Raw genomic sequence first — 26,898 nt, 5'->3', positions numbered from 1 at the left:
CCAGACCTGGGACAAATGAGATAGGAGCTGAGTGTGCCACATTCATGGGGTCGCAGGGGCTGTTCTAGACCCAGAGAGGGTGTGCTGGGGGAAGAGATTGAGGCTGGAAGGATTGCCGAGTCCAACTACAAAGCGCCCTGAAAGGCAGGCGGGGGTCTAGACTTGAGTGGTGAATACCAGGGCCGTGAGAGGGCTCCGAGCAGGATGGCACGCACAGGCCTGTGAGGCCGAGGGGGTCAACGACGGGAGGCTGCGGCGAGAACGCGCTGCACTCGGTCAGATCTGATGCCCATCACTTTTATGAATTTCTGTCTGCTCTTGACTCTGGTGACACTGCCATGTCCTGTCCTTGTCTTCCTGCCCATATGTCCTATAAGTACTTCCTGTCCTTCCCCTACCCAACTGAAGGTATTTATCAGAGGCAAGACTGTATCATCAAAGGCAAAGAAACATCTTGTGGTTATCTGGTCTTTATATTCTCAACATCTAGCAAAGCCCTCTGTGTTACTGGAATAAAAATTACCCAACAAAATTGATACAACTTTAGCCAGATTCATCAAGAAAAAAAGGGCGAGGGCCCAAATCAGTAAAATTAGAAATGAAAAAGGAAAAGCTGCAGAAATACAAAGAACCATAAGAGACTGCCACAAGCAACTACACAGCCATAAAATGGACAACCTAGAAGAAATGGACAAATTCTTAGAAAGGTACAATCTCCCAAGACTGAACCAGGAAGAGATGGAAAATATGAACAGAGCAATTACGAGCACTGAAATTGAATCTGTGATTTTAAAATCTTCCAACAAACCAAAGCCCAGGACCAGACGGCTTCACAGGCGAATTCTACCAAACATTTAGAGCAGAGCTAACACCTAGCCTTCTGGAACCCTTCCAAAACATTGCAGAGAAACGAACACTTCCAAACTCATCCTATGAGGCCACCATCACCCTGATGCCAAAACCAAAGATAGCACACAAGAAAATTACTGAAATAAAATTTACCCAAATATGTCATGCTATATAAATGCAAATTAGCGGTTTTTCACTTCTTACTCTTTCTCTGGGAGAGGCAGGCTGGAGAAAACGAATGCAGCAGCCGTTTTAGGATCTGCCCCCAGTGGCTGGATAAGCTGCCTGCCCTGCTAGCGAGAGCTGTGGCCCCAAGGAGCGAGAGAGTCTGGTTACTCGGACTGCCTCTGTCAGCACAGCCGACTGAGAAGGTGACGAAATCGGCGCAGGTACTCAAGGTGGTTCTCTCTGCCTGCCCTCCCTGAAGTGCGCTTCAGTTCCCCCGAAAGCCCCTCGGGGTGGGCCTGCCGTTGTAACCGCAGCCTCGGGCCCTGGAGAAGAAGAACCGCTAGGAAGTGAGCGCTCCCAGACACAGGCCGCGCACGTGGAACCCCTCACCTGTACTCTGTGCTGAGCCCCACCCAAAGAAGGCTGGGTGATGCCGCTTCTGCAGGTTCTTCTCACAGGCCAGCCTGTTTTCCTGGCGAGGCCCCTGGGTTCCCAGGGTTTGGGGGTCGGGCCTACAGCCCATCACAGAGGTATGCGACCCTTTCTACCGCCCCTGGTGGCAATACCCCGTACCTGTTCCCAAGGGGGTGGGATCCACCCATCAGGCATGGACCTGGGCACCCCAGCGAGCAGGTGAAGCCCGTCCTGCCGCGCATCTTGCATGGACACTGGCGCACCCACCTCTGCATCAAGGGCTGCCTCTGCCCGGGGAGGCTTGTCCTTGGCTAGACGCTGAGCTCTCAAGGGCAGACACTGTCCTCTGCAGCGTTTCCTCTTCCTGCACGGGGCGGGGAGCCAGCCAGGGCCTGGCATGGAGTGCCCTGTGGGTGCGGAACATGGGCCCCTCCCGGTGTAAGAGGGGCTGCTGGGGGCGGCTCCCCTCAGGGCCTCTTAGGGTCTGAGCCCCACTTCCCCTTTCATCTTCTCTGGGCAGGTACTCCAGCTGCCTCCTGTGTACACCTCCAGGGCCTTCACCACGCGGGGCGCGAAGCTGGCTCCTGTGCGGGTGCCCTTCTGCTCCACACCTGAGAGAAAGAGCCGCCTCGATTCCGGCGGGAGCAGCACTGGGTCCCCGCTGTCACCCAGACAGCTGAGGAACCGGTTCCTTGCTTCCTGGCCTCTCCCATGCCACTCCCCACTCGAGTGGCGCTGCTGTGACACTGGAGGGGCTGTGAGGCCACAGCCCCTCATTTCACCCCAGGGGGCCAGGCCCAGGCGAGTGTGAGGCCCCTGCTTCCCGGCACCCCTTCTCCCTCTGAGATGGGGCTGGGACACCGTGGGCAAAACAAAAGACGACGTGTTGCAGAGCACTGTTAAGGACCTGTATTTTGGTTCTTCACAAATGGACAATTTGCCAAAATAACGACAGCCTGCAGCTTTTTTCTTTGGCCGCGCCGCGCGGCTTGTGGGATCTTAGTTCCCCGACCAGGGATCGAACCCGGGCCCTCGACAGTGACAGCGCGGAGCCCTAACCACTGGACCGCCAGGAAGGCCCGGTCTGTGGCTTTCTGAAGCGTCCGCTTCGCTCCGCAGGAAAGGCTTGGCCTCGGAGGACCTCGGGCGCCGGGACCGCGGGGCTGGACACCCTGAGAGTCGCGAGGGTCCCGGGAGAACCGGAGAGCAGGCTGAGGGCTGAGCTCCGCAGGGGCTCTGGCCGAAGGGGGTGGGACCGAGAGGCGGGCTGGGGACGCGGTGGCGGGCACGCATGGCCTTCCCACGGGCGGCCTGGCGAGGGCTTCGGAAGTCAGCGGACGCGGAGGACAGGCACCACCGCCGCCCCGGTCCTTGACCTCGGAGCCCCCGAGGCCGACAGCCGCGTTCCCTCCGCGGGTCCGTGGGCGGCCGGTCGGGGCGTCTCAGGCCGGCTGCAGGGGAGCGGCGGCGGCGCAGCCCACTTTGTTGCTGAAGAGGCGCGAGAGGCTGCGCTTGGGAGCGGCGGGACGCGGCGGCGGGGCGCGCGGGAGGCCGCGCACGTCCCAGAGGCGCAGCGCGCCGTCGTGCGAGGCCGTGTAGAGCACCTGGCCGTGCACCTGCGGGCGCGGGGCGTGGGCGGCGCTGGAGGGGGTGCGCCACCGGCCCCCAACCCCGCGCCTCCCCGCAGCTACGGGGTCACGTAGGTGCAGGCCCCGCCCTTCCTCGGGCCAGCGGCGGCCCGGGCCTCGGCGTGAGCCGCGAACGCCCAGGCCGCCTGATGGGAAAGGCTCAGCCCAGGGGGCCTCGGCCCCGGGGAGGCGCTGCCCGCGGGGGAGCGCTGCTGCCTGGCCCCCCCCTCCCCACTTCCCCTCCGAGGCAGAGGTGCAGGCGGGCTCGCCCTCGCTCAACCAGCCACGGGCCCCCGGAGAGAGCTGGAGCGCCTACCTGGATGCAGTTGATGATGAAGGCGTGGCCGCGGAACACCCTCCGCAGCGCTCCAGACTGGGCGTCGAAGGCGCGCGCGCGGGCGTCCCCGCTCCCCGTGAACACTGTGAACACACGGCTGCACTTGCCTCCCGCCCGAGAGCCCTCGTCCCCTCGGGACTCCGCAGGGCGGGGGGCGTGGATGGACAGCGCGCGGAGAGTGCCGGGAACCCTCTCCGCGACCCATCCGCTCGCCTCCCAGGGATGTCATAATTGCAAATGGGAAACAGCAGAAGCCCCTTGAAAGGAAGGAGGCGGCACCTTCCCTAGCTCAGTACTTTCCTGTGAGTTCAGGGTGACGCCCAGGGTCCCGGAGGCGCCCTCTGTGGGCTGCAGCCGGCTCTGCAGGACTTCGGCTGCCCCACCGCCCTTGGGTCAGGTCAGCCTGCCAAGTTCTTCCAGGTGCTTCCACCCCTCCCGAGTACCACCTGGGCCCAGCTTCCTACTCTCAGGCCATCTGGTGGAAACCTTTGGTGAAGCTTAGCTTCCCTGCCGGGTGTTTCTAGCAGCTCTGAAGCCCCTGCCTCGGGGGGTCATCCCTCCCTCCCCCCACCGTCTGAGCAGCCTCTTGGGGCAAGGACCAACCAGAAACTATTCCTCCCCCTCCTCAGTAATGAACTTGGCCCTCCAAACACAACCCAGCGCCTCCGGGGTTCACTAGAGGGCCCCTGCCCAACTTCTCGCAGGGGGAACCTCCCGATTCTGCCTCCCTTGGGCTTTTTCCTACATTATAACTTAGTCCAAGAGTTCTCAAACTCCCGAAGGCAGGCTGGGCCCACCTGAGTTTCTGATTTAAGGAGGTCTGGGGTGGGGCCTGAGAACCTGCATGTCTAGCCAATTCCAAGTAATGCTGATACTGCTGGTCAGGGACCACACTGATGGCACTGGCCAGAGAAACTCCCTGGTCCACTTATCATCTTAGCCCGGGTTCTCCCAGAAGCTGACCCTGACACTAGGTTTCGAGTGCAAACAGTTCATCTGGCAGGGCATTGCAGGAAGTGGGGAGAGAAACAGGAAGGAAGGACTCCCATGCAGGTGTTTAAGGGAGCAGGTGACCGCTGGGGGCCCTTGGGAGAAAGGGCAGACCGGGTCTCAGAGTTGTTCCACACAGGGACAAGGACACTGGGCTACTTATCCGTCAGCTCCCAGCCCTCCCATGACCTGCCTCACAGGAAAACACCCTCGGGCAGAGGACCTCAGGTGCTGCAGCAGGAAGTGCCCCTGAGCGTGGTACCCATAGCATCTGCTACAGCCACCCAGCATTCTGAGCGAGCCACAGTAAGCACCCCCTGGGGGCTCCCTGTCCTTGGGGTGTCTATTCCTTATCCCGTTTCCTGTGTCACCTGCCTAGTCCCAGGTTTGCTGCTGAAGCTACTAGTGAACGTGGACTTGGAGGGAAAGTTTCATTTCTCGTTCCCTTCAGCTCCTTTCCTGCCTTCCCCTCCACCAACGCACTGTAGCTACTGGGCATCCTGAGGGTGGGAAGAGGGTCCAGAATTAGGTCTGATCATCCTGTAGCCTGTTGACAAAGACCAAGGACCAAGTTCCTTAACAGCGGGCAGCAGGTAGGGTCTGTGGGATTTGCCGCAGCGGCAGGTTTCATCCCAGCCTCTGCCACGGGGAGGCGCTCTGGGCAACGTTCTTCTCTTTAAATTAGAGGTCCCCGACAGGAGCAGAGCCATAATCACTCTTACAGGCTTGGACACAGGAACAGGAAAAAAATCATTTTTCTGCGTCAGACACCTAAATCCTGAGGGCATCTCATGCTCTATTTTCGGAAATCCATTCTATCTTCATCTAACACCTGTGCTGTGAAGTCAACTTGAATTTTCCACTGTGGCTCCTCCCCCACCCCAGTCTGCTCCCTCACTGCAGTGCTAGGAAGATGGTTCTCAGGCTCAGCTTCGCCTAGGGGGGCTGGCTTCCTGCTGCAGGTGTGTGTGTCTGTGTGTGTGTGTGTGTGTGTGTGTGAGAGAGAGAGAGAGAGAGAGAGAGAGAGAGAGAGAGAGAGAGAGAGAGAGAGAGAGGACGCTGATGGCAAAATATAACATTGGGGATCGTTTTAGGAAAGAGATGTCCAGGAACCTGGGAGCCCCACTCCCATGTAGGTGTGGTGAGGTTGTGGGTTTTGCTTCCCCAGAACAGTGCCTGTCTTCTGCATGTGTCTGGGGTGTAAACAACTGGCTAGTTGGACAGAGCCAGGAAAGCCCAGATGTGTGACAGTTTGAGACCTGTGGGACAGAGAGCTTGCTGACTACCCAGTAAGCCACACTGCCCTTCTTTCTTTCCAAAATAACCCTGATTAATCCTGGTGGCAGTATCCCCAGATAAGGGTTTTTATTATTCTCTTTTGCAGGCAGTGGTCAGAGAAATGTATGCAAAAGTCTTTGGGTGGAGTCTCCAGGAAGGATCTTTAAAGGGGCCTACTCATCTAGGAGACACAACCTTTTGCCCTTCCCTCCTCTTCTTCCTGCCTAAAACGTATGATGGCTGGAGCTCCAGCAGCTATCTTGAACCATGAGGCCCCCCCTTAAAGATGGCCGATACATGCTAAGGATGATGAAGTGAAGTGAAAAAAGGAACCTGGGTGTCTAACAACTTTGTGGAGCCATCCGTTCCAGCCCAGACCTCCAGCCTCTGAAATTCTAATACCTCAGAGAAAAATAAACCACTATCTCATATAAATCCGTCATCTGGACTTTCTCTTATCTGTAGTCAAACCTAATGCCGAGTGAAGCCAAACCCATGCGGCCCTCAAGTCTGACTGGAGTTAAGTGGTGTCACTGTCTCGAGAATTAGAATGTGTCCTTGAGACCTGCTCTTGACCTGAGGTCCTCTGAACAAGCAGGTCGCTGCACGTCCTAGCGGGGTGAAGGTGGGAAGGAGCCCCTACACCCTTATTTGGAACTTCTTTTGCTGGAGGAACAAACACGTGCACTGAGGGGCCACAGCCGCCGCCCTTGGCCGCTGACCAAACTGAGTGGCAGCTGAGGCTCAAAGAGGGAAGAGTGCAGAGAGGTCTGGGCGAGAGCGGATGTGCGGCGGGGCGGGGCGTGAAGGGGACAGGCAGGCTGGGGCTACGGGGAGGGCGGGGTCACTTACAGGTGCCCGCGTGGTACTTGAGGGCGCTCACGCTGTGTCTGTGGGCCGCGAACGTGCGCACACGCTCGCCCGTGTCTGCCAGCCAGCACTTGACCGTCCTGTCGGCGCTGCCCGAGTACACGTGCCGGTTCACCAGCTGGGGGGGGGGGGGGGGCGGAAGGGAGGGTCGGCACCGGACACGGGTACCGCTGACCGTAGGGGGCACCCCGGAAGCCCCTCCAAACCTCTCTCTGTGGAACGTGGCGAGGGGCACGTGCAGGTCTCAGTGGAGACACTGTGGACAAGCCAGAAATGCCCCTGCCCCTGGGTCGCCCCCCACCACTACCCACTCCAGCACCCAAGGTCACGATGCTCCTCTCTTCCCCTCAGGGCCGTGTAGCTCAGGCAGACCCGGCTTCAGATCCTGACTGGCCCTTGGCCAAGTCAGTGACTCGCTCTCAGCGGCTTCACCCGCAGACAAGGATCACGCCAGACCCTTCCGTGCTGCTCAGACACGACCGTACAGCGCTCAGCACCCTAAGAGCAAGGACCGGAAAGTGTCGGCCAGCACTGCTGCTGCTACTGCCAGGGGTCTCTCTTCAGCAGTTTCCTACAGCTTGGCCCCGGGAAGGTCAATGTGACTCCACCTGTAGCTACTTCGGTTCCCTGGTACTGTTCCAGCTGAGAAAAGGGCACCCAGGGCAGGGCTTTCACACTGGACTTCTGCTTGGGGAAGGGAGATAGGAGAAAGCTCTAGACGTAACCTGACTGACCGTGGTGTGTGTAGGGTGGCCCTCTGCTGGGACCGGAGCTGGACACCCAGGGGCCATCATGGGGTCCTGCCCCCTGCCCCTGGACACAGGTTCCCCCACTTCCCGCTCGCCGCTGCCAGCTGGAGTGGCATTCACACCCCTTCTTGGCGTTGCAGGAGGTTAGGAAAGGGGCTGGGAGACAAAGGAAGGGCATGAGGAAGTCCCCCTCCCAGGAGCACCCCTGCCAAGAGGGACAGGGTACTAGCGTGAGGGAGGCCCAAAGACAATTGAAATAATACTGCAAATTTCCCTACAGCAAACAGCACGCAGCCCAGAGAGCTCCCGACCAGCACAGCACCTCTGGTTATCGGAGACACGGACGAGAACCGAAGGCTGGCGGAGTGGGGTACTCAGCTGCCATTAGCTGGCTGACGGCACCAGGCCTTCTCCCACTTTGCAGGGCCCAGGAAGAGGAGGGCAGGCTACAAGCCCCCGAGACAGCCATCCAGGACGCCGCTGGGGCCCAGGGGCCGCTGGAGGCTTAGGAAAGATGAGGTCCTTCTCCCAGGGGCAGCAGGCGGCAGGCCTAGTTTGTTTTGCGGGATCTTAGTTCCCCGACCAGGGATCGAACCCGTGCCCCCTGCAGTGGAAGTGCAGAGTCCTAACCCCTGGACCGCCAGGGAAGCCCCTGGAATGGGCATCCTTAACTCATCCCGAGTCCTCCTAGCTCGAGCACACACTACCTACCCATCTTGGCCACTTTCCACTCCAATTCCCACAGCTGACTCAGTTTCCCCATATTACTTCCCAGTTTAAATCCCGGAGAACAGGCCTCTGGCCCAGTGCATCTTTCCACCCCACAGCCACAGCACAGGTCAAACTTGGCCTTGGGCCAATCGCTATGGCAGAGGGGGTGGAATCTCGAGGGACACGTATACCTCTTGGAGGCAGAGGCTGAGGGCGGACCAAGTGGGCGACAGGCCTGGCCTGCGTCTCTCAGGCCCCGCCCTCCGGTCCTACTGGGGTTACGACTGGCCCAGCCAATGGAGCCTGGCTTCTGGCCTCTCCCGCTGGCGGTCCACTCCCCGAGGACAGGGCCGCGTGCGATGTCTGCACACCCGAGGGCTCCTGCATAACATCGCCCAGTCCTCCCTCCGTCTGCACCACCGTCGAGAAGGGCAGGGGGACCTGCCTGGCAACCCCACCTGCTCTCGGCCTTTGGGGCGCCCCCGTCAGCCCTGTGCCTGGAGCCTGAATGTGGCCCGGCTTCCCCAGGTACACACGTGTCCTTGCTGTGCCCTGAGATCCCTGCACACATACTGTGCTCCCCTTTACAAATCCTCTCTGTGCTGATCCCCCCTCATCTTCTGCGGGAAAGCCACCCTCCAGGACCCCTCCTCATGCTGCCCAGCACTGTCTGCATCCTGCCCCCGAGGCCGACTGCCACTGGCCCCCAGTGTTTCGACTGTCCCCCCACCAAGTGTCACTCCCAGAGGCAGCCCCAGACCTCCAGGGACCACACTCTCCAAACGACCCACTGAGGCTCCCAGACCTATAATAAGGGGAGTGGGTACGGGCAGCCTGTGAGATGGAGACCCAGTGGCACATCTAGGCCACTCGGCCTCTGCAGCTCTGTCTGCCCCGCCCCGTGAAGGAGGCACTGAGCGTCCACAGTGGCCGAGACAAAGAGAAGACGCCTCCTGTGCATAGCGGGTGTCCCGACGACGCAGGGCCTGGCGCACGTGCTTAAAAAGCAGCACACTTTCAAAGCACAGATCCTGAGCCCCGAGGCTGATAAGCGGGCGGACGCCTCACTGCGTGCTTTGGCTGGTTTCCTGAAAGGACACCCGCGGGGAGCAGCAGGGCAGCCCGCGGAGACCAGAGAGGCTCAAGGCAGATGGGGAAAGCAGGACAGACCCTGACAGGGCGAGTCACAAAGGCCGGTCCAGCGGAACTCCCTCCCAGCAGCCAAGGCAGCTCCGAGAGGACGGGACGGGGCTTATGGGCCATCTCCCTGCGTGTGACCCACCCAAGCAGAGGGCAGGCCTGGGGCTCTGCTGCTGTGGCCCCAGGGGCGCGGCCTCGCCCTCCCCTCCGCTCACGACAGGCCACGCACAGGGCACCGGGAAAGAAGCAGCTGGGCCACGTGGTGAGCAGAGGGCCGGGTGCAGAGCACAGCCAGGCTCCGGGCACTCAGCCTCCTGTCGGAAGAGGCTCCCCGACTCCAGCACGGTATGGGCCCAGACACACCTTATGAAAGCTGCTTGTTAAAAGCACAGGTTGCATGCTCAGTCCTGGGTTCAAATCCTGTCTCTGCCCTTTACCAGCTGTGAGACCCTGGGCAAATTGCTTGCCCACTCTGAGCCTCTGTCTTCTCATGTACAAAATGAGAAAAAATAATCACCCTTACAGGTGGCCGTGAGGATAAGTTCAATAATACACACAGCCTGATCTAACCCGGGAGCCGGTACGCATCCCTAAAAGGCAACAGCGACCCCTGCTCCAGCCCCTCAGGCTTTGGCAGGACAGTGTTTTGTAGGAAAAGAACGGAGGGCCTGACGACACTGCAGATGGGCAGGTGCGTGCCCCGAGCCCTTGGGCTGCCCCACACCTGGCAGAGCCTTTCCTGTTCCTCTCTGGCTGTACTGGAAATGTTTATTTCAATATCTCATTTCAAAGGTGGATACATAGGTGTCCCTTTTCCTGTTTGCTATACTTTGTTTGAAATGTTTCATAACTAAAAATTAAAAAATATGAAGGGACAGGAAAGAGGCTCCACTTTCTCCTTCTTCACAAGGACCCCCCGGTTGAGCCTAGACCCTGGAGCCCCTCCAAAGAGCAGGGGTAAAGGAGCGGTCCCCCTCGGCGGTCAGCGTGCTTGACCTTGAGTTTGTTACTTGGAAGTGAGCCCTCACCTCTGCTCTGGCCTACCTTCTCCGTAGGAGGCCTGTGCACTCCTGCTCTGCCCCCACCTGGCTTCTGGAACCCTCTGGGGTTCACGTGCTTGACCCTGGATATACATCCCACAGTGAAGAGGAAAGGCAGAGGCCCCCCAGGGCTTGGCCGATTTCTTGGGCCTCGCCTCAGCTCCCGGAAAGTTCAGAGTGGGCCGCAGGCCTGCAAGGAGGAGGTAGGATGCTGCAGTGGGCCGATGGTTCAGAGACGGGCATAGGAGGCTGCATAGCTCTGTGAGCTTCCTCTCTTCTCCCCAGCCTCTGAAAAGGTGGCCCCCAAGTTTATCTCAACACACAAAAGGGCCTGACCTGTCTCCCAGGGACGGTTTAAACACCACAGCTCCATGCAACAGGCCCCCGGGATCCCAGCGGACACCTCACACTCAGCCTAACGGGAAACCACGGATGACAACTCCCTCGCTCTCCACCTGTCGGCACGAGCACTTCCTCCCTAAACAATGCCAGAGGCCAGGCCGCAGGGCTCACAGAACCATCCCGGGTCTCCAGACCCCCGGGAACCCTGCCTGCCTCTGCAGGGCGTCTGGGAAGGCAGCCCACCGCTCGCCCAGCTGGGGGGGGGGGTCGGAATTCTGGGAGGTCCCCAAGGAGAGATCCTTCCCTGGCTTAGGTGGCTCAACCTGCACGTGGACGTGCAGGAAAAGGACAGAGGAAGGAAACAGACGTGCAGACGTGAACCGAGGGTCACCTATTTGGAGAAGGTAAGGCGAGCAGGGGCGGGGGGTGGCGCCCAGCGGTGACAGCAGGGTCCCAGGGACGGCCCTACGTGGCCAGGGTCTCACGGGCTGGGGCCGAGACTGGCAGGTGGCCCTGCAAGTTTCTGATGGCAGCGGGGACGTGGGGAAGTCCTCCTATTAAAGAGGCAGATGGAGGGGGGAAGGGTCTTCCCCGACCCCACGGTGGGGAGAGGGAGGGACCCTGGAAAGCAGGCAAGGCCAGCACACCCAAAGGTCACCCGCATATGCGTCTCCCAAGTCGCGGTAACCTAGATCTGAGTTTGTACCGGGGAAACACAGCAGGGAGACGCGACGATACAGCATCCAAGCTACAGGGGACGTCTGAGGGGACGTCATATTAAAGCAAAGGAAGCCTGGACGGCCGGGAGTCAGCAGGTCCTCCGTTTCTCGGGAAGGCGCCAGGCCATCTACTGTGGAGATGGTGGCCCTGGACCTCATCGAGCAGAATCTTATCCCCCAACTACTCTGAAAAACGGGGGCTTTTCTGCCTCAGTCCCGCCGTGGGGCGAAGCAGGCTGTGACTTAACAGCTAATGAAGTAACTAACCAACAAACCAAATAACCGCGTGTTTCCTGAGGCAAGTGCCACTGCTGCCGTGGCGTCAGCGCGTGTGCTGCCTTTGTGCCTGTCCCTTCAGGCTCTGCGCTAGGACCGGCCTCTACAGGGGGCCCGCTGCTCCTGATGCTGGGGGTGACCCTCCCCGCCCAAGCCAACAGCGCGGGCCCTGCCTCCTTCCAACTCTGACCCCAGGGGCCTCCACACACTGCACTGTGCCCACCCTCACCCTGCCCCGACCCCATCCCACCACCCAGCAGGGCCCTCCCCCCACGCCCACCCCCCACCCCCGCCTGGGACCCATCCGGGACAGACCCCGGTGTGTGCTCATGGGAACAACACTGACTTCACTCTGGGAGCTCCCCTCCCCACCCCACCCCAGCGGCACCCCACACTACGAGCTGGCCTGGCCTTCGAGCTGCTCACGGTCTCCTGAGTACCCTCCTGCAGAGCCTGCAGGGCTCCCACCAGCTCTGCTCCCGGGCACATTCACTTCCACTGCTGTGCGCGACGCCGGGCTCCACGACCTGCAGGCTGACTCCAACATGGGAGACGGACTTGCCCCTGGGCGGTACCGGGAGACTGAGCCCAGAGACCCCACGCGCCCTCAAGAACCCAGAGCCCGTCCCTCCATGCCCCGCCCAGGACGCATCCCCACTGCCCCCTGCACACCTCTCCCCATCACACACGGTGCTGCCTCCCAGGTGCCTGCCGGTCCTCCCTTCGCCTCCCCAAATCCCGGGATCAGACACCGGGTGGCTTAGGGACCGCTGGAGAGCACAGGGAACTCTACTCAGTACTCTATAACGGCCTAGATGGGAAAAGAACCTAAAAGAGAGTGGATATATGTGTATGCATAACTGATTCACTTTGCTGCACACCTGAAACTAACACAATATTGTAAACTCTACTCCAATAAAAATTAAAAAATCAAAGTTAAAAAAAAAAAAGAAAAAGGAAACAGGTGGCCAACTCTTAGCTCAGTAACAACCAGTCCCCCGCCCTGCCCCCATCACTAGAAAAAGGCAATTTATCCAACCAAACATGGGCCCTCTGCTGTTCACCAGGGGCCAGAGATGATTCTGTCTAAGCAAAGTGGAGCCCTTCTCTACTCCACTGGTCCTGGGGCCCTAGGGCTGCCCTTCACCTCGAGAACCCAAAACGGGCCTCCTGGCCTGGCTCTCCAGGGGACTGCCACACACTGCTTCCTGTCACCTTGAGGCCACCCCCATCGCTTCATCGGTGGCTCCCCAGAGGCTTGGTGCCTCTGAGCACTGCACCCCAACCTGCTCACCTCGGGTGTGGGAACTGGCCTGGAGAAGGGAAAGGGCTGTGGCCACGACCCGGGCCAGGAACATCCAGACCCTAATATCTAGATAGAGGGAGGGACCGTATGCTGCAGACATGCCCGCCAAGTGCAGGCCACACATCCTCATAGCAACACAGGCTTCATAGCAACAGTATCACAGGCTGACGGGCGTCAAGAACAGGCTCTGCGGCAGGCGCTGCGTCCGCTGTCAACTCACTAAATCCTCACGACAACCCGGGGCGGGCACAGCTCCATGCCCGTAATCCCTAATCCAAACCTCGGCCAATGTGTTTCGGGAGTTTTTGGATTTGAGGAACACACTCGTGTTTCCACAGCAAAGGTACACGTAGTCCCAGGAAGTGAGATTAAACTTAACTACAACCAGCCTCATATCAAAATGAGTTTTGATGCCAAGCCTAAGAAAAAACCTTCCTTTTTTTTCAACTTTTGGATTTAGGAATTATGGACCACGGTTTGTGCGTAGACGTAATCCTCACTTCACATGGACGGAAACCAAAATTCATGTGTTAGCAACAGCCCTACCCCTGGTATCTGTGAATGTGACTGTATTTGGAAATAGGGCCTTTAAGGACGTAATTCAGTTAAAATGAGGGCATTAGAGTGGAACCTCATCCAGTATGACTGGTGTCCTTACGAGAAGAGGGAATCTGGAAGCAGAGGGAAGACGGTGTGAGGACACCAGGGGAATGGCCGTCTACCAGCCGAGGGGAGAGGCCTCAGAGGAAACCAACCCTGCTGACACCTTGATCTCGGACTTCCGGCCTCCAGAGCTGTGAGCCAATCAATCTCTGCTGTTTAAGCTGCCCAGTCAGTGGTACTTTGTTCCACAGCCTGAGCTGACTGGTACCCTGGGTGGGGCGGCAGCTCAGAGGAGGAGCCAGGGGCCTCCCTGGCAGCCAGGCCGGCCTCACCTCCAGACAGATGACGGAGCCCTGGTGCTCCTGGAACACACGCAGCTGCTGCCCACTCAGGATGTCCCAGGCTCGGACGGTGGCATCTGTGCTTCCAGTGAAGGCCGTGTGGCCAGGCGTGGCCAGCACCAGGCAGAGCACGGCACCTGTGTGGCCCCGCAGTGTCTGGTGGCAGCAGCCGCTGGCCACCTGCCAGACCTTAGCCGTGCCATCCGTGCTGCCCGTCACCAGGAGCCCCCTGGCCACGGCCTCCTCCGTGCACGGAGCCCCAGGGAGGTCCTGGGGGGCAGAGTAGGCTAGAGTCAGCACACAGTTGCGGTGGCCCCGGAACTCCCGGGCCACCTGCCCCTTGTCCACACTCCAGGCTCGAGCTGTCCGGTCGTAGGAGCTGCTGAAGAGCTGGTTGTTGGCGACCAGGATCCTGGTGGCAAGAGGGGAAGGGTCAGGGCTCAGAGCGCACAGGGCTGCCCGGCAGGCTGGCGTCTTACGTGTTCAATGAGCCCAGGTGATGGGTGAGAAGAATGAATGGTCCCCAGTGACTGGGAGCCCAGAGTCTGAGAAAATCTCAAGGCTGAGGAATCTGAGGCCCCCTGCAGCAGGGGAACAGTGAGGGAGCCAGGAGAGCCCACGGGGGGGCGGGGGGGGGGGAGCAGAGCCTGCCAAACAGTAACTATTCATTTGATGTATGCTAAGACTTTCTCTGCAGAAAATACACATCTGTCTCTAGCATAGAACTCTGTGTATAACTTCAAAGGGCATGAGGGTGGACCCGAATTTACACACCACCCCCAAAGGGCTGCGGCCTGAACCTGGAATGGGGCGTGTCCTCTGTGTGGCCACAGAGGGGTCAGGACCCCCATCTCAGTCTCAGAGGCACCCCTCTTTTAAAAGGTCTTGCCTGGGAGCCTAGCACGGGCAGGAGGAAAGATGGACACGGAACAGAGCAGACCTTCCTTCCGCGGCCTCTCACCTCTGGGCGGTTCTCACTTCCCACAAGTCATTAAGGATGCAGCACAAGAAAAGCACACTTTCTACTGATGGCTTCTTCCCTAATGCCAGGAGGTACGGTCTTCACCACATGTGTGTTTCTAAAGGAAAGTGACGACGTGGTGCCTCGGGTGATGTTCTGGTGGCCCGAGTCCTGCCGGGTGTGGCCTGTGACGGCAGGGACGCCGGGCCGGGCCGGTGCCCCCAGAAGCTCACACACCTGGCCCGGCTCTGAAAACACGAGAACTGTAGCCCTGTTCTCACCTCAGGGCCATCACGCATTTGTGAGCAGTTACTTAATAATGCAGATATGCACCCAGAGATGTTTAGAACAGCCAACTGCTCAAAAGAGTGTGTGTGTGCGTGTGTGTGTGTGCATATGTGTACATGTGCGTGAACATGTGTGCACTTGGGAGCGTCTACACCCGGCAGAGCATCATTTCCGGCCTTAATTGTCCAGATTTCCTTTTGAGGAGCCACTGATTCGTTTCCAGGTACAACCGGAGGGCCGGCTGGTCACCTGAGATGTGGCTTTCTCCCACCCACCCCATCCTCTGTCAGCCCTTCCAGCCACTCACAGCCTCACTAGAGGAGGCGCCCCAGGCCCACACTTCTCCTCAGTCACAAACTTCTTTCTCAAGAAAGAGTGTGGAAGAGGCCAGCAAGAGCTGAAATACGGGTCCCAGTTCCAGCCCTCCTCCGCCCCGGCCTGCGTGGTGCTGGCTGGTCTCCCAGGACCCCGGGCCTCGCCTGCTCTATCTAAGGGGTGTAGGTGGGATAAAAGCTCAGCTGCAGGAGGCGGGGGCTGGGGCAGAGCTCTATGGGGTCCCCACTGGGGTCCTTCCCCACTCAGAACCATCGAGCCAACACGAGCCTTGTGCCTCTCTGCTCAGCGATGCTCCCCTGTTCCCGCCCTGTGGGAGCACCGTTCCGTCTACAGGCAGCTGGTACTCCGGGCAGTTAATGGTTGGGCTGACCCACCGCTTCCACCCACCGTGCGCTGGAACATTAGGCCGGACGGGTCCCACCTGGACCCAGGCTCCACAAAGCTCACGCTGCCAGCATCCCCTCTGGCTGAGAACATCCTTCCGTCCCTGCCCCCCACCCCCCCAAATGCCCGCCTGCACTGGGCCCTTTCCCTGCTTAGTTCGCTGCCCAGGCAGCTGCCCTTCCTGGTCAGTGAGGTCACGAGGGCCCCGGTGCCCAGACTCCTGCTCATACCGGGCACTCCCTCGGGAGTTTGCGACGGGCCCCAAGTTGCAGAGATAGTGTCCAATTGATCTGATCACCAAGGAATTTCCATGGCTCAGCTCAGACCCAAACTCAATACATTTTTGCAAAAATTCAAACCTCCATGAGAAGGAAGGTCTGGGATATCTTCAACAGCAACATGGAAAGGAGAGGTTTAAAAACACCCTCGACTCCCTCTTCAGAACAATCCCCATTCTGCCCCTCCTCCGAGCCCCCAGTCCACCATCAGGTACCAATTAAGCCATTTCCTGTGGAATTTGTTCCCTCGGTGGGAGCTGTAGCCTGCAATCCCTTTCCCTGCACCCAGCTGGGGGCAGCTCTGCTGCCAGGGCCATGGGAGGGCTTTCAGGCTCTGGTCTAAGTGTTGGTAGTGCCTCCCTGCCCCACCTCCGCCTCCCAGCCCCCCAACCTGCAGCCCTGGGCAGTTAGCGCTTGCTGCGCTGGGGACACTGCTGTCCTTCCACTGCTGTTGCTCTGGACCACCTCCCCGCATGTCCACACGTGTTCCCCAGGGAAGCTAAGTTCCTCCAGGGCAGAGGCCCCACAGCCTACATCTCTGTCCCCTGGGACTCGGCCGGGTACCATGAGGAGAGGCCGAGTCCTCCCCGCCTGGCAGGCACACCGACCTGTTCACAATGGACGTGTGTCCCCGGAACACCTGCAGACACTGCCCGGTCAGCACGTCCCACTTCCTGATGGTGCAGTCAGCACTGCACGTGAAGGCGGCTTCGTCCTCCAGCTGGCAGAAGGTCACATAGCTTTCGTGCCCTGCAGATGAGCGGGGGAGATGTGAGCACAGCAGGGCATGCCAGCTCCCGTTTTTCTCTGAGAATGTTTGAGATGGGGAGGAAGGGAAGAAAGCAGGGGGCGGCGAGTGTTTGCAGCAAGTCCAGTAGCGACTAGCGTGTTGAAATGATGCTTTAAGTCTGGGAGAATCTCAGGAATCGTGGGGGCCAGGAGCAATTCAGGGGGCACTTAGCCTGCCCTGGAATCCTTCCTCCCTCCTCTCCTTCCCTCCCCCTTCTTAGTCGTCTCCTTTTAGGCTTCTTCAAACTTTTCAGCTACTTGTATTCACTCCGTCATTCAACAAACCCCATGTTACAGACGCAGGAAGTACAGAGGCCAAGGGCATGGTCTTCGGAACCAGAATGCCTGGGCTAGAAGCCTGGTGCTGCTACTGGCTGCCCATGGGCAACTTATTTCACCTCTCTGTGCCTCGATTTCCTCACCTGAAATGGGGAGAGTGACAATGCCTATCTCACGGTGTTCCTGTGCCGGCTGTGTAAACGCTAGGCGTGAGCTGTTCTTACATTTGGGGACAGACACTGTGGTAGGCAGAATTCTGGCCCCGAAGAGAGCAGGTCCTAATTGCTGGAACCTAGAAATGTTACCTTTCTTGGAAGAAGACACATTTATAGATGCCATTAATTAAGGATCTTGAGACGGGGAGATTGTCCTGGATATCAGGGTGGGCCCTACACGCCATCACAAGCATCCTTGTAAGAAGGAGGCAGAGGGACTTCCCTCGTGGCCCAGTGGTTAAGACTCCATGTTCCCAATGCAGGGGGCCCAGGTTCGACCCCTGGTCAGGGAACTGGATCCTGCATGTCGCAACTAAGAGCCCACATGCTGCAACTAAAGATCCCTCATGCCACACCTAAGACTCGGCACAGCCAAATAAATAAATAAATACACACATAGAGGAGGCAGAGGGAGATCTGAGGACACAGAGAAGGCACCGTGAAGAGAGAGCAGAGATTTGCAGGTGCTGGCCCTGAAGATGGAAGTGATGCGGCCACAAGCCAAGGGGTGCAGCAGCCATCAGAAGCTGGAAAGGCAACGGCATTCTCCCCTACAGGTTGCAGAAGGAACCCAGCCCTGCCAACCCCTTGATTTCATCCCAGTGACACTGATTTTGGACTTCTGGCCTCCAGACTTGTGCCGGAATAAACTTGTTTTAAGGAAACCCAGTGTGATCACCGGTCACAGCAGCTGCAGGACACAAATACAGAAACAGACATAATTAAAACACATTCCCTGCCTTCAAACAGAGCAGCCAGCCCAGAAGGAGGGACAGTCAGTCGAGCTTGATACGTGCTGGGACAGAGCGTGACGAGGGTCGACAGAGCAGAAGCCTGGGTGTGGCAGGCAAGGAAGGGTCTACGCAGTACCCGTGTCTGTCGGGAGAAGAGGAAGAGCATCTGGGAGAGAAGCTAGCACACACCAAAGCAGGAGGGGCCCCTGGGGCCAGAATTCAGGCATTTGGCAGAAACGATGGATTAAGTAGACACAGTGAGGGTGGAGGTCTGGGACGGAGGGAGGGCCCCGCAGTCTGGGGTCTCGGCCAAGTGCACCTGGTCATCCTCTTACGGGGCAGTTGTCAGATCTTTTGACTCTCACCCTGGCTGTGGGGTCGATGTTTACCACTCGACCATTATTAAGCAGCCCAGGAATCCTCCATCCTTGGACACAGTAGGGCCTGTTTTTCAGGTAAAAGTGTTTCCATCTCGGATATAAGCACTTCCAACAGCAAACTGAAGCTGACTCTACTGGAGAAGAATTCAGGGACCAGAAAATCAACGGAAGCAGAGGAATGTTAGACCTAAGAGCCACTTCACAGACGAGGAGACTGAAGAATTCAAATAATAACACATGGGAGCGTCATATTTATTACTTTAAGGATTTCGATCAGATTTTAAAATTTCATCTAGATGTCTGCTATCTTGTAGACGGGGATTTAGAATCTCCTGGGTAGTTTCAAGCTGATTCACACTTACTTTTTTTTTTTTTTGGCCCTGGGGTCAAGCTTAGTTTCTCTTGGAAGAACCCAACTTCCTGAGTTCTAAGAAACAATTTTTTTTTAAAGTAAGAAAGAAACGTTTTCCCGTCTTCTTGGATAGCACATACCAGGCCTCTAGGAAAACAACATTTGCGTAAATTAAGTAAACACGGGAAGAGGTTGCAGACTGTTTCCCTCAAAGTGCGCATCAGTTTAAAAGTCGAGGGCAGGGCTTCCCTGGTGGCGCAGTGGTTGAGAGTCTGCCTGCCGATGCAGGGGACACGGGTTCGTGCCCCGGTCCGGGAAGATCCCACATGCCACAGAGCGGCTGGGCCCGTGAGCCATGGCCACTGAGCCTGCGCGTCCGGAGCCTGTGCTCCGCAACGGGAGAGGCCACAACAGTGAGAGGCCACGTACCGCAAACAAACAAACAAACAAAAAGTCGAGGGCAAATGTGTTTGGCAAAACACAGCCCAGCTTTTTGCCAATCCCAAAATGTTTATAAAATATCTGAGGATTCTCAACGAGCTTCCCCCGAGACCGGATCAGCCATCAGGAGGGGTCGGGAGGACGCAGCACCATGAAGAGTGCCCAGTGCTAACCAAGGCCAGGAGAGGCTCCCTCGGGGTGTCACTCCCATGCCAGCTCCTTCCGTCCCATCTCAGCAGCATCTGACAGCAGGAAGGCAGAGCGTCATGTGAACCCGTCAACCAGGCCAAGAAAAACACTGAAAATCCAAGCGTGGCACCTAGACTCGGTGACACTGCAGCCATTAACCAAGACGGCGGGAGTGGGACAGCTTTTCTGATACGTAGAAGTGAAAGAACGGATGTATACACTGATTGCAAATCAACAGAAATATAAACAGACTTGAAGAAAAGAGGTGATAATAAAAAGAAGTTTTTCAATGTAAAAAAAACTCATCCCCGAAGCTGGGCCTGGCTGATCCTCTGCCCCCTCAGGGGACTGGCCAAGCTGGCGGGGGTCCCTGCATCGATCTAGGCTCTCCCCCGCACAAGCCCCTTCTCCAGCACAAGACGCCCATCTCACATCTGACAACTCAAGGAAGCGATCCGGGCTCAGAGCCCTTGCAGCACAGGGGCCCTGGGGGCTGCGGAGCGCGCCCCTGACTATAATCCACAGGCTATAATCCAGAGACCAACGACAGGGCTCCACCGCCCCGGCAGGATCACCAGGGGTGGAGGAGTGAGGGCTCGGAGAAGGGAGGGCCCATCATGTCTCCAGGGACCACAGCGCCTCGGCCACAAGCTGTTGGAATTGTGCAGAGTAAGCAAGAAAGCCAAACTAAAAATAAATATTTTTGAAGGGATATAGAACGCAGATAAAATGCGGTTATTCTGTTCAACAGAATACACTGAGGCTCAGGGTTTCCTGCCAAGGTAGCCGGCCCCGTCTCCCCGCTTGCACGCCCCTGGACTCGCCGGAGGTTTAGAGTCCAAGTGCCCCCTCCCCATGCAGCAGCAGCTCGCCGCGCTGGAGACCAGGGTCTGCAGGGGCAGAGGGGCCTGGAGTGGGCACGGCCCAGCTGAACACGCCTTCAACTCAGCATGAAAAGCGGGGCCTCCTCTCGCCCTGCTGCCCCTGGAGTCTTTCGTCTGCCCCCGTGGGTCCTCGTCTTCTCCAGCCTGCGCCCTGCAGCGCCCCCCACCCGCTGTGGGCTCCCGGTCTCCTCCGCTGCCCGCAGGGTTCAGACGGTCGGGAGCCCCAGGAGGGGTCTCTAGTTCGGGATGCGCTGGCCGAGGCCCTCAAACCACGGTCACGCCTCCCCGGAGGGAGCCCCCTCCCCAGCCGTTTCCAGGCGGCAGTGACCGCTCCCATCCTCCCTCCTTCAGGCCTGGGGATGATGACAGCTCCTCTGGTACTCGCCGTAAGTACAGTGGTTCCCCACACTCTGCCCACATTCTACAAGCGTCCCTTTATTAGACTCTCCTCGAGTTACCATTCTGAGGTGCCAGTTGTTTCCTGCCGTTGTCTGAGCACGGGAGCCCTGGCTGGAATGGACGGGGTCTGACAAAGCCACTGAGGACGCAGGCTTGGGCCACCCGCCCCCGAGCTCCCAGCCCGGGCTGATGCTCTGCTCACTGCTGCCGCCGCAGGGCCTGTCCTCAGCCCAGCTTCACCCGCTCCACAACCTTGACCAAACTCTCTCCGGCCTCCATCCCCATTCTCCTAAATCCGCACCCACAGGGGAGCTCACCTGCCCCAGACCGTGGTCTCCGCAGAGCTTCAGAGTGAATTGCCAGTATGGGCCTCCTTCACATCCGTACTTAAAACAAACTTTTTTTTTTTTTTTTTTGCGGTACACAGGCCTCTCACTGCTGTGGCCTCTCCCGTTGCGGAGCACAGGCTCCGGACGCACAGGCTCAGCGGCCATGGCTCACGGGCCCAGCCGCTCCGCGGCATGTGGGATCTTCCCAGACCGGGGCACGAACCCGTGTCCCCTGCATCGGCAGGCGGACTCCCAACCACTGCGCCACCAGGGAAGCCCAAAACAAACTGTTTTTTGATGGAATTTTTCCTTGACCAGGACAAAGTTAATAACGATTTGTTTGTGTCTGAAAGCCTTCCCTGTGCTCCCACGTGCCCGTTTAAAAATACGTATGAGATGATTCAGCAATCCCACTTCTGGGTATATACCCAAAAGAGGGGAAAGCAGGGCCTGGAAGAGATATTTGCACACCCATGTTCACAGCAGCATCACTCACAATGGTCAGGAAGTGGAAGCAGCCCATGTCCACCGACGGATGGTGGATAAAGAAGAGAGATGAGATCCACACGGCAGAACAGCCTTCGGCTTTCAAAAGGAAGGACATTGTGGCCCGTGCTACAACCCTGGGGACATTGTGCTGAGTGAAATGAGCCAGTCCCCAAAAGACAACTAATATGTGATTGCACTTATACAAGGCACCCAGAGGAGTCAGGTCCCTAGAGGCAGAAAGTAGAACAGTGGGTGCCAGGGGCTGGGGGAGGGAGGAACTAGGTTATTGTTCAGAGGGGACGGTTTCAGTTTTACAAGAGGAGAAAACCCCGGAGGTGATGGTGGGAATGGCTGCACAACATTGTGAGCGTTTAATGTCTCTGAACTGTATATTAAAAATGGCTAAGATGGTGAATATTATGCTGTGTGTTTTTTATAACAATTAAAAATTGTCTCAGTTCCAGGTCCTCCTGGGCCAAGAGGTGAACCCTGACTACCCCAGCCCACCAAGTTCCTGCTCTTCTGAAGTGCACACAGCCCCTTAGTTAAGCAGTCGTTCTCTCAATCCAATCTGCAAATTCCCTGGGGCGGGATCCGAGACTCTTGCAGCTTTGAATCCGACACAGGCACCCAGCGCAGTCAGGCCAACAGGCAGGTGAGGGGGAAAGGGCTCTGGACCCAGAGGGAGGAGCGCAGAGGGCTGGCAAGCCTCAGTTTCCTCATCTACAAAACGGGATGATGAAGAGTTGTGGGAGGCAAATGAGGAAGAGCTTTGGAGCTGGCATGGCACAGTGCCAAGGGGTGCTGTGACTCGCTTCGGGCATGAAGGATAAGACAGCAAATACAATGAGCTAGGAACTCTTCATTAACTGGCTGGATGCCCACCATGACCTTGTGAGATTAGGTTCCTCTTGTCATCACCCCCAATTCACAGATAAAGAAGCTGAGGCACGGGACTTCTCTGGTGGTCCAGTGGGTAAGACTCCACGCTCCCAGTGTGGGGGACCCGGGTTCGATCCCTGCTCGGGGAACTAGATCCCACATGCATGCCACAACTAAGAAGCCCTCATGCTGCAACTGAGGATCCCGTGTGCCGCAATGAAGAGTCCGTGTGCCGCAACTAAGACTTGGCGCAGCCAAAATAAATAAATAAATAGGGCTTCCCTGGTTGCGCAGTGTTCAAGAATCCACCTGCCAATGCAGGGAACATGGGTTCGAGCCCTGGTCCGGGAAGATCTGGGAAGATCCTCTGGCCCCCAACTGCTTCTGCACCGTGAGCTCGTCTGCAGAAGGAAAACGCATGGCAGGAGCTGCCAACCCAGGCCGCTCTGCCCGAGAAATCCAGGCCTGACCCACCAACAGGCTCTCCTTTGAAGCCTTCTGTGGGCCCCAAGCTATGCAAGGAGCTGACACTCACCCCGAGGTGGCAGTGTCTACAATGGCAGTGGAAAGAGCCTGGATTTGGAGTCAGGAGACCTGCAGGGTCTGCCGCTGATCAGCCGTATGGCCCCGGGGGAGCACAGCTTCCCTGCAACTCTGTCCTGCCCAGAGCAGGGGCCACACGGTGGGCGAGAAGCCTCTCTGCCGCCGACCAGCGCAAGACCCTGGACAAGTCCTGCAACCACACTATGCCTGGGGCGTGCTGACAACAGCACCTGCCTCACGATGTGAGTGTCTAGGAGACACTTAGAATATGCTGCGTGTTGGTAAACATCTGCATCTCCTGTTCTCATCTATAAACTGGTGTTATCATCAGCACTATTCACAATAGCCAAGACATGGAAGCTACCTGAATGTCCACCGACAGATAAATGGATAAAGGAGATGTGGTGTGTATACACAGACACACACACACACACACACACACAATGGAATACTACTCAGCCATCAAAAAGAATGAAATAATGCCATTTGCAGCAACATGGATGGACCTAGAGATTATCATACTAAGCGAAGTAAGTCAGAAAGAGAAAGACAAATACCATATGATATCACTTATAGGTGGAATCTCAAATACAATGCAAATCAACATATCTACAAAACAAAAACAGACTCACAGACATAGAGAACAGACTTGTGGTTGCCAGGGGTGGGGAGGGAAGGAATGGGAGCTTGGGATTCGCAGAGGCAAACTATTATATATAGAATGGATAAACAACAAGGTCCTACTGTATAGCACAGGGAACTATACTCAATATTCTGTGACAAACCCTAATGGAAAAGAATATATATAAATATATATGTATAACTGAGCCACTTTGCCGTACAGAAGAAATTAACACAACATTGTAAGTCAACTATACTTCAATAAAATTTTAAAAATAAATAAATAAACTGCTGTCAATTGTTATTTTATTTTATTTTTTTTTTGGCCGTGCCACGCAGCTTGTCTTAGTTCCCCAACCGGGGACTGAACCCAGACCCTCAGCAGTGAAAGCGCAGAGTCCTAACCACTGGACTGCCAGGGAAGTTCCTAAACTGCTGTCAATTCTATCCACCTCACAGTTGCAAGGGTTAATAACATAAGAAATATGTACTTAGAAGGGTATTTATAAAATACAGGGCACTAAAATGTCAAGACATTTTTATTAATATTTCACTCATACAAAAAAAATCCTATGGACTTCCCTGGTGGCGCAGTGGTTAAGAATCCACCTGCCAATGCAGGGGACACGAGTTTGATCCCCGGTCCGGGAAGATCCCACACGCCACAGAGCAACTAAGCCCGTGTGCCACAACTACTCAACCCATGCGCCACAGCTACTGAAGCCTGCGCGCCTAGAGCCTGAGCTCTGCAACAAGAGAAGCCACTGCAATGAGAAGCCCGCGCACCGCAATGAAGAGTAGCCCCTGCTCGCCGCAACTAGAGAAATCCCGCGTGCAGCAACAAAGGCCCAATGCAGCCAAAAAAAAAAAATCCCACAGAGGAGCAGTTGGCAGATCCTTGCTTACCATGGGGGCCACACAAGGATTATCACACACCCAAAATGACTCTCTCACAAGTCTATTAGTGCAATTTCAGGATAAGCAAAGGTTACTTTTGTCCCCTCTGTCCTTGACAATTCTTAAAGTGCAAACCCTTATAAAAGAAACAACCCTGTCAGCAGTTTTTCCGTTTGATAGCGTTTTCCCATGGAGTGGGAAGGCCTCCAACTAGGGCAACAGAGGGTCCAGCGTGGCCTTGCTAGGAAGCAGGTTCTGGTGTCCTGCGGGGACGAGCCGCTGTGAGGGTCACTAAAGTGGGTGTGAAGGGGACTTGCCAGGCACAGAGCCGGGTGAGGATGGCAGGGCAGGGCTGGGCAGGACTGTGGGCCCTGGGGGCGGAGCTGGGTGCCCACGAGGCCAGAACCACCCTGGAAAGGACTGGAGCTTCCTGAGGCAGAAACTGGCCTACAAACGGGGCTCCCACGAGGGGTCCCAGGCCCAGGGCTCCCCGGGCCAGCCGATCAGCAGAGTCACCTCACAGCTTGTTAGAAATGCCAATTCTGGAGTCCTACCCCCAAAGGCTCAGTGAAACCCAGACCCAGGAACCTGCATGTCTGAAAGCCCTCCAGACACTCTTCTCATGTTTGGAAAGCAATACACACTGGATTTAAATTTTCTAACAGATCTGTGCCTTGGCAGTGTGTGTGACTATCTGTGCATGGTGGCCAACTCCCCATTACCTACACCAGCTCCCAAACAGCAGGCAGTCCAAGATGCATCCCTACTGAGTTTTGATGTAAAGCCAACAGGGTGCGACTTCTCTAGCGGTTCGGTGGTTAAGATCTGCCTGACAAAGTAGGGGACACGGGTCGAGCCCTGGTCTGGGAAGATCCCACATGACGGGGAGCAACTAAGCCCGCGCGCCACAACTACTGAAGCCTGCACACCCGTGCTCCGCAACAAGAGAAGCCATCGCCATGAGAAGCCCGTGCACCGCAACGAAGAGTAGTGCCCGCTCGCCGCAACTAGAGAAAGCCCGCGCACAGCAGTGAAGACCCAACGCAGCCAAAAAATAAATAAATAAAAAATAAAACCAACAGGGTGGGACTTCCCTAGCAGTCCAGTGGTTAAGACTCTGCGCTTCCACTGCAGGGGTCACAGGTTTGCTCCTCGGTCGGGGGGAACTAAGATCCCACGAGCCTCATGGCCCAGCCAAAGATAAATAAATAAATAAATGAAATGAAATGAAAAAAAGAAACCCAGCAGGGTCAGGATCCGCCAATACGGAAGCTAATTTACTCCCTGTGCCTAGATGAGCCAGGAGGCCTGGGGCAGGCCACCCAGGATTTGCTGATTATGGTGGAAAAACCAACAGTGAAAAATAACTGTGCACACAGTGCAGGCAGCCTGGTGCTTCCACAAGGGGCTGTAGGAGCCACTCAGACAACAGAGGGACCTCACACTCCTGTGCTGCAGGCATGTGACAGGGACCCGAGGTAAGAAAAACGTCCACCTCCCCTTGAGTAAGCCACAAATATAAATCGGTGTGGGTAGACTGGTAGGGCTCTTTCGTAAAACAATATTTACGCCTATGTGTACCTCCTGCTATTTCATGGACTTTTCCAAACATGCCAAATTGCAGGTGAAATGAGGCAGTGAGAGAGCAGGGCAGGGAGGTCGATTGAGGGAGGGGGTTTTCGACTCTGCCCCACCATGGGCTGTGTAAACCGCTGGCGAACTACCTAACTCCGTGCCTCAGTTTCCCTGCCTGCACGAGTGGTGGGAAAACAGTACCACACCATGCGGAGTGCACTCCGCAGTGCCCAGGCCGATTAACAAGCCCCCGTTGTGACTACAAAGGCCCCGAGAGAGGAAATGTTCAGCCAGAGATCACAAGGCCAGTGAGAGACGAGGGAAGCTGAAAGGGGCAGAGCTGCGATTTCTTTTTGTTAAAACTGCCGTGATGGAAGGGATTTCACCCAGCGGTTGACAGGTGATCTGCGCCCTCGCAGCCTCGCCCCTCGGCTCACTGGCCCGTATCGCAGCCCCCTCTGCACTCCCACCCCACCCAGCGCGATGGGCGCGGGCTGGACTTGGGGGAAGGGGTCTGCGGACAAAAGCGCCCAGGTCTGAGGCAGGCGAGCGGCAGAGAGGAGGACAGAGAGAGAGGTCGCAGGACGCGGCCAAGCGGGTCTACCTTGCAGGAGGGCGCAGCACTGGCCGTCCGCGGTGCTCCAGAGTCGGGCCGTGCCGTCCTCGCTGCCCGTCAGCAGGCGCTGCCCGTCGGGGCTCAGGCTGAGCCAGTTGATGCCCCCGCGGTGGTCCGCGCAGACCCTCAGGGCAGACCCTCCGCCCCCCATCCCGCCGGTCGGGCGGCGGACTTAGGAGGAGGCTGCGCCCCGCTAGGGAGGGGCGCCCGGGTATCCTCGCCGCGGCTCCCTGTGGCTGCGTCCCGCGGCCATCGCGGGACCCCCGGCCCCCGGCT

General features: G+C 57.3%; 1 protein-coding gene across 1 annotated transcript; it reads right to left on the bottom strand.

Annotated features, from left to right (window-relative positions):
- Nucleotides 1-2,873: 2,873 nt before the first annotated feature.
- WDR86 (WD repeat domain 86) lies at nucleotides 2,874-26,773 on the bottom strand (the record flags this gene model as incomplete). The annotated part of the gene is made up of 6 exons (XM_082662015.1): nucleotides 2,874-3,047; nucleotides 3,376-3,479; nucleotides 6,517-6,652; nucleotides 13,753-14,173; nucleotides 16,617-16,758; nucleotides 26,611-26,773. The coding sequence occupies 6 exons, from the start codon at nucleotides 26,771-26,773 to the stop codon at nucleotides 2,874-2,876; spliced, it is 1,140 nt and encodes a 379-aa protein (XP_082518141.1).
- Nucleotides 26,774-26,898: the final 125 nt, after the last annotated feature.

The sequence above is a fragment of the Grampus griseus genome (assembly GCF_964374135.1).
Source record: "Grampus griseus genome assembly, chromosome: 9".
NCBI classification, from domain to species: domain Eukaryota; kingdom Metazoa; phylum Chordata; class Mammalia; order Artiodactyla; family Delphinidae; genus Grampus; species Grampus griseus.
This window is presented reverse-complemented; position numbering and strand designations above follow the sequence as displayed.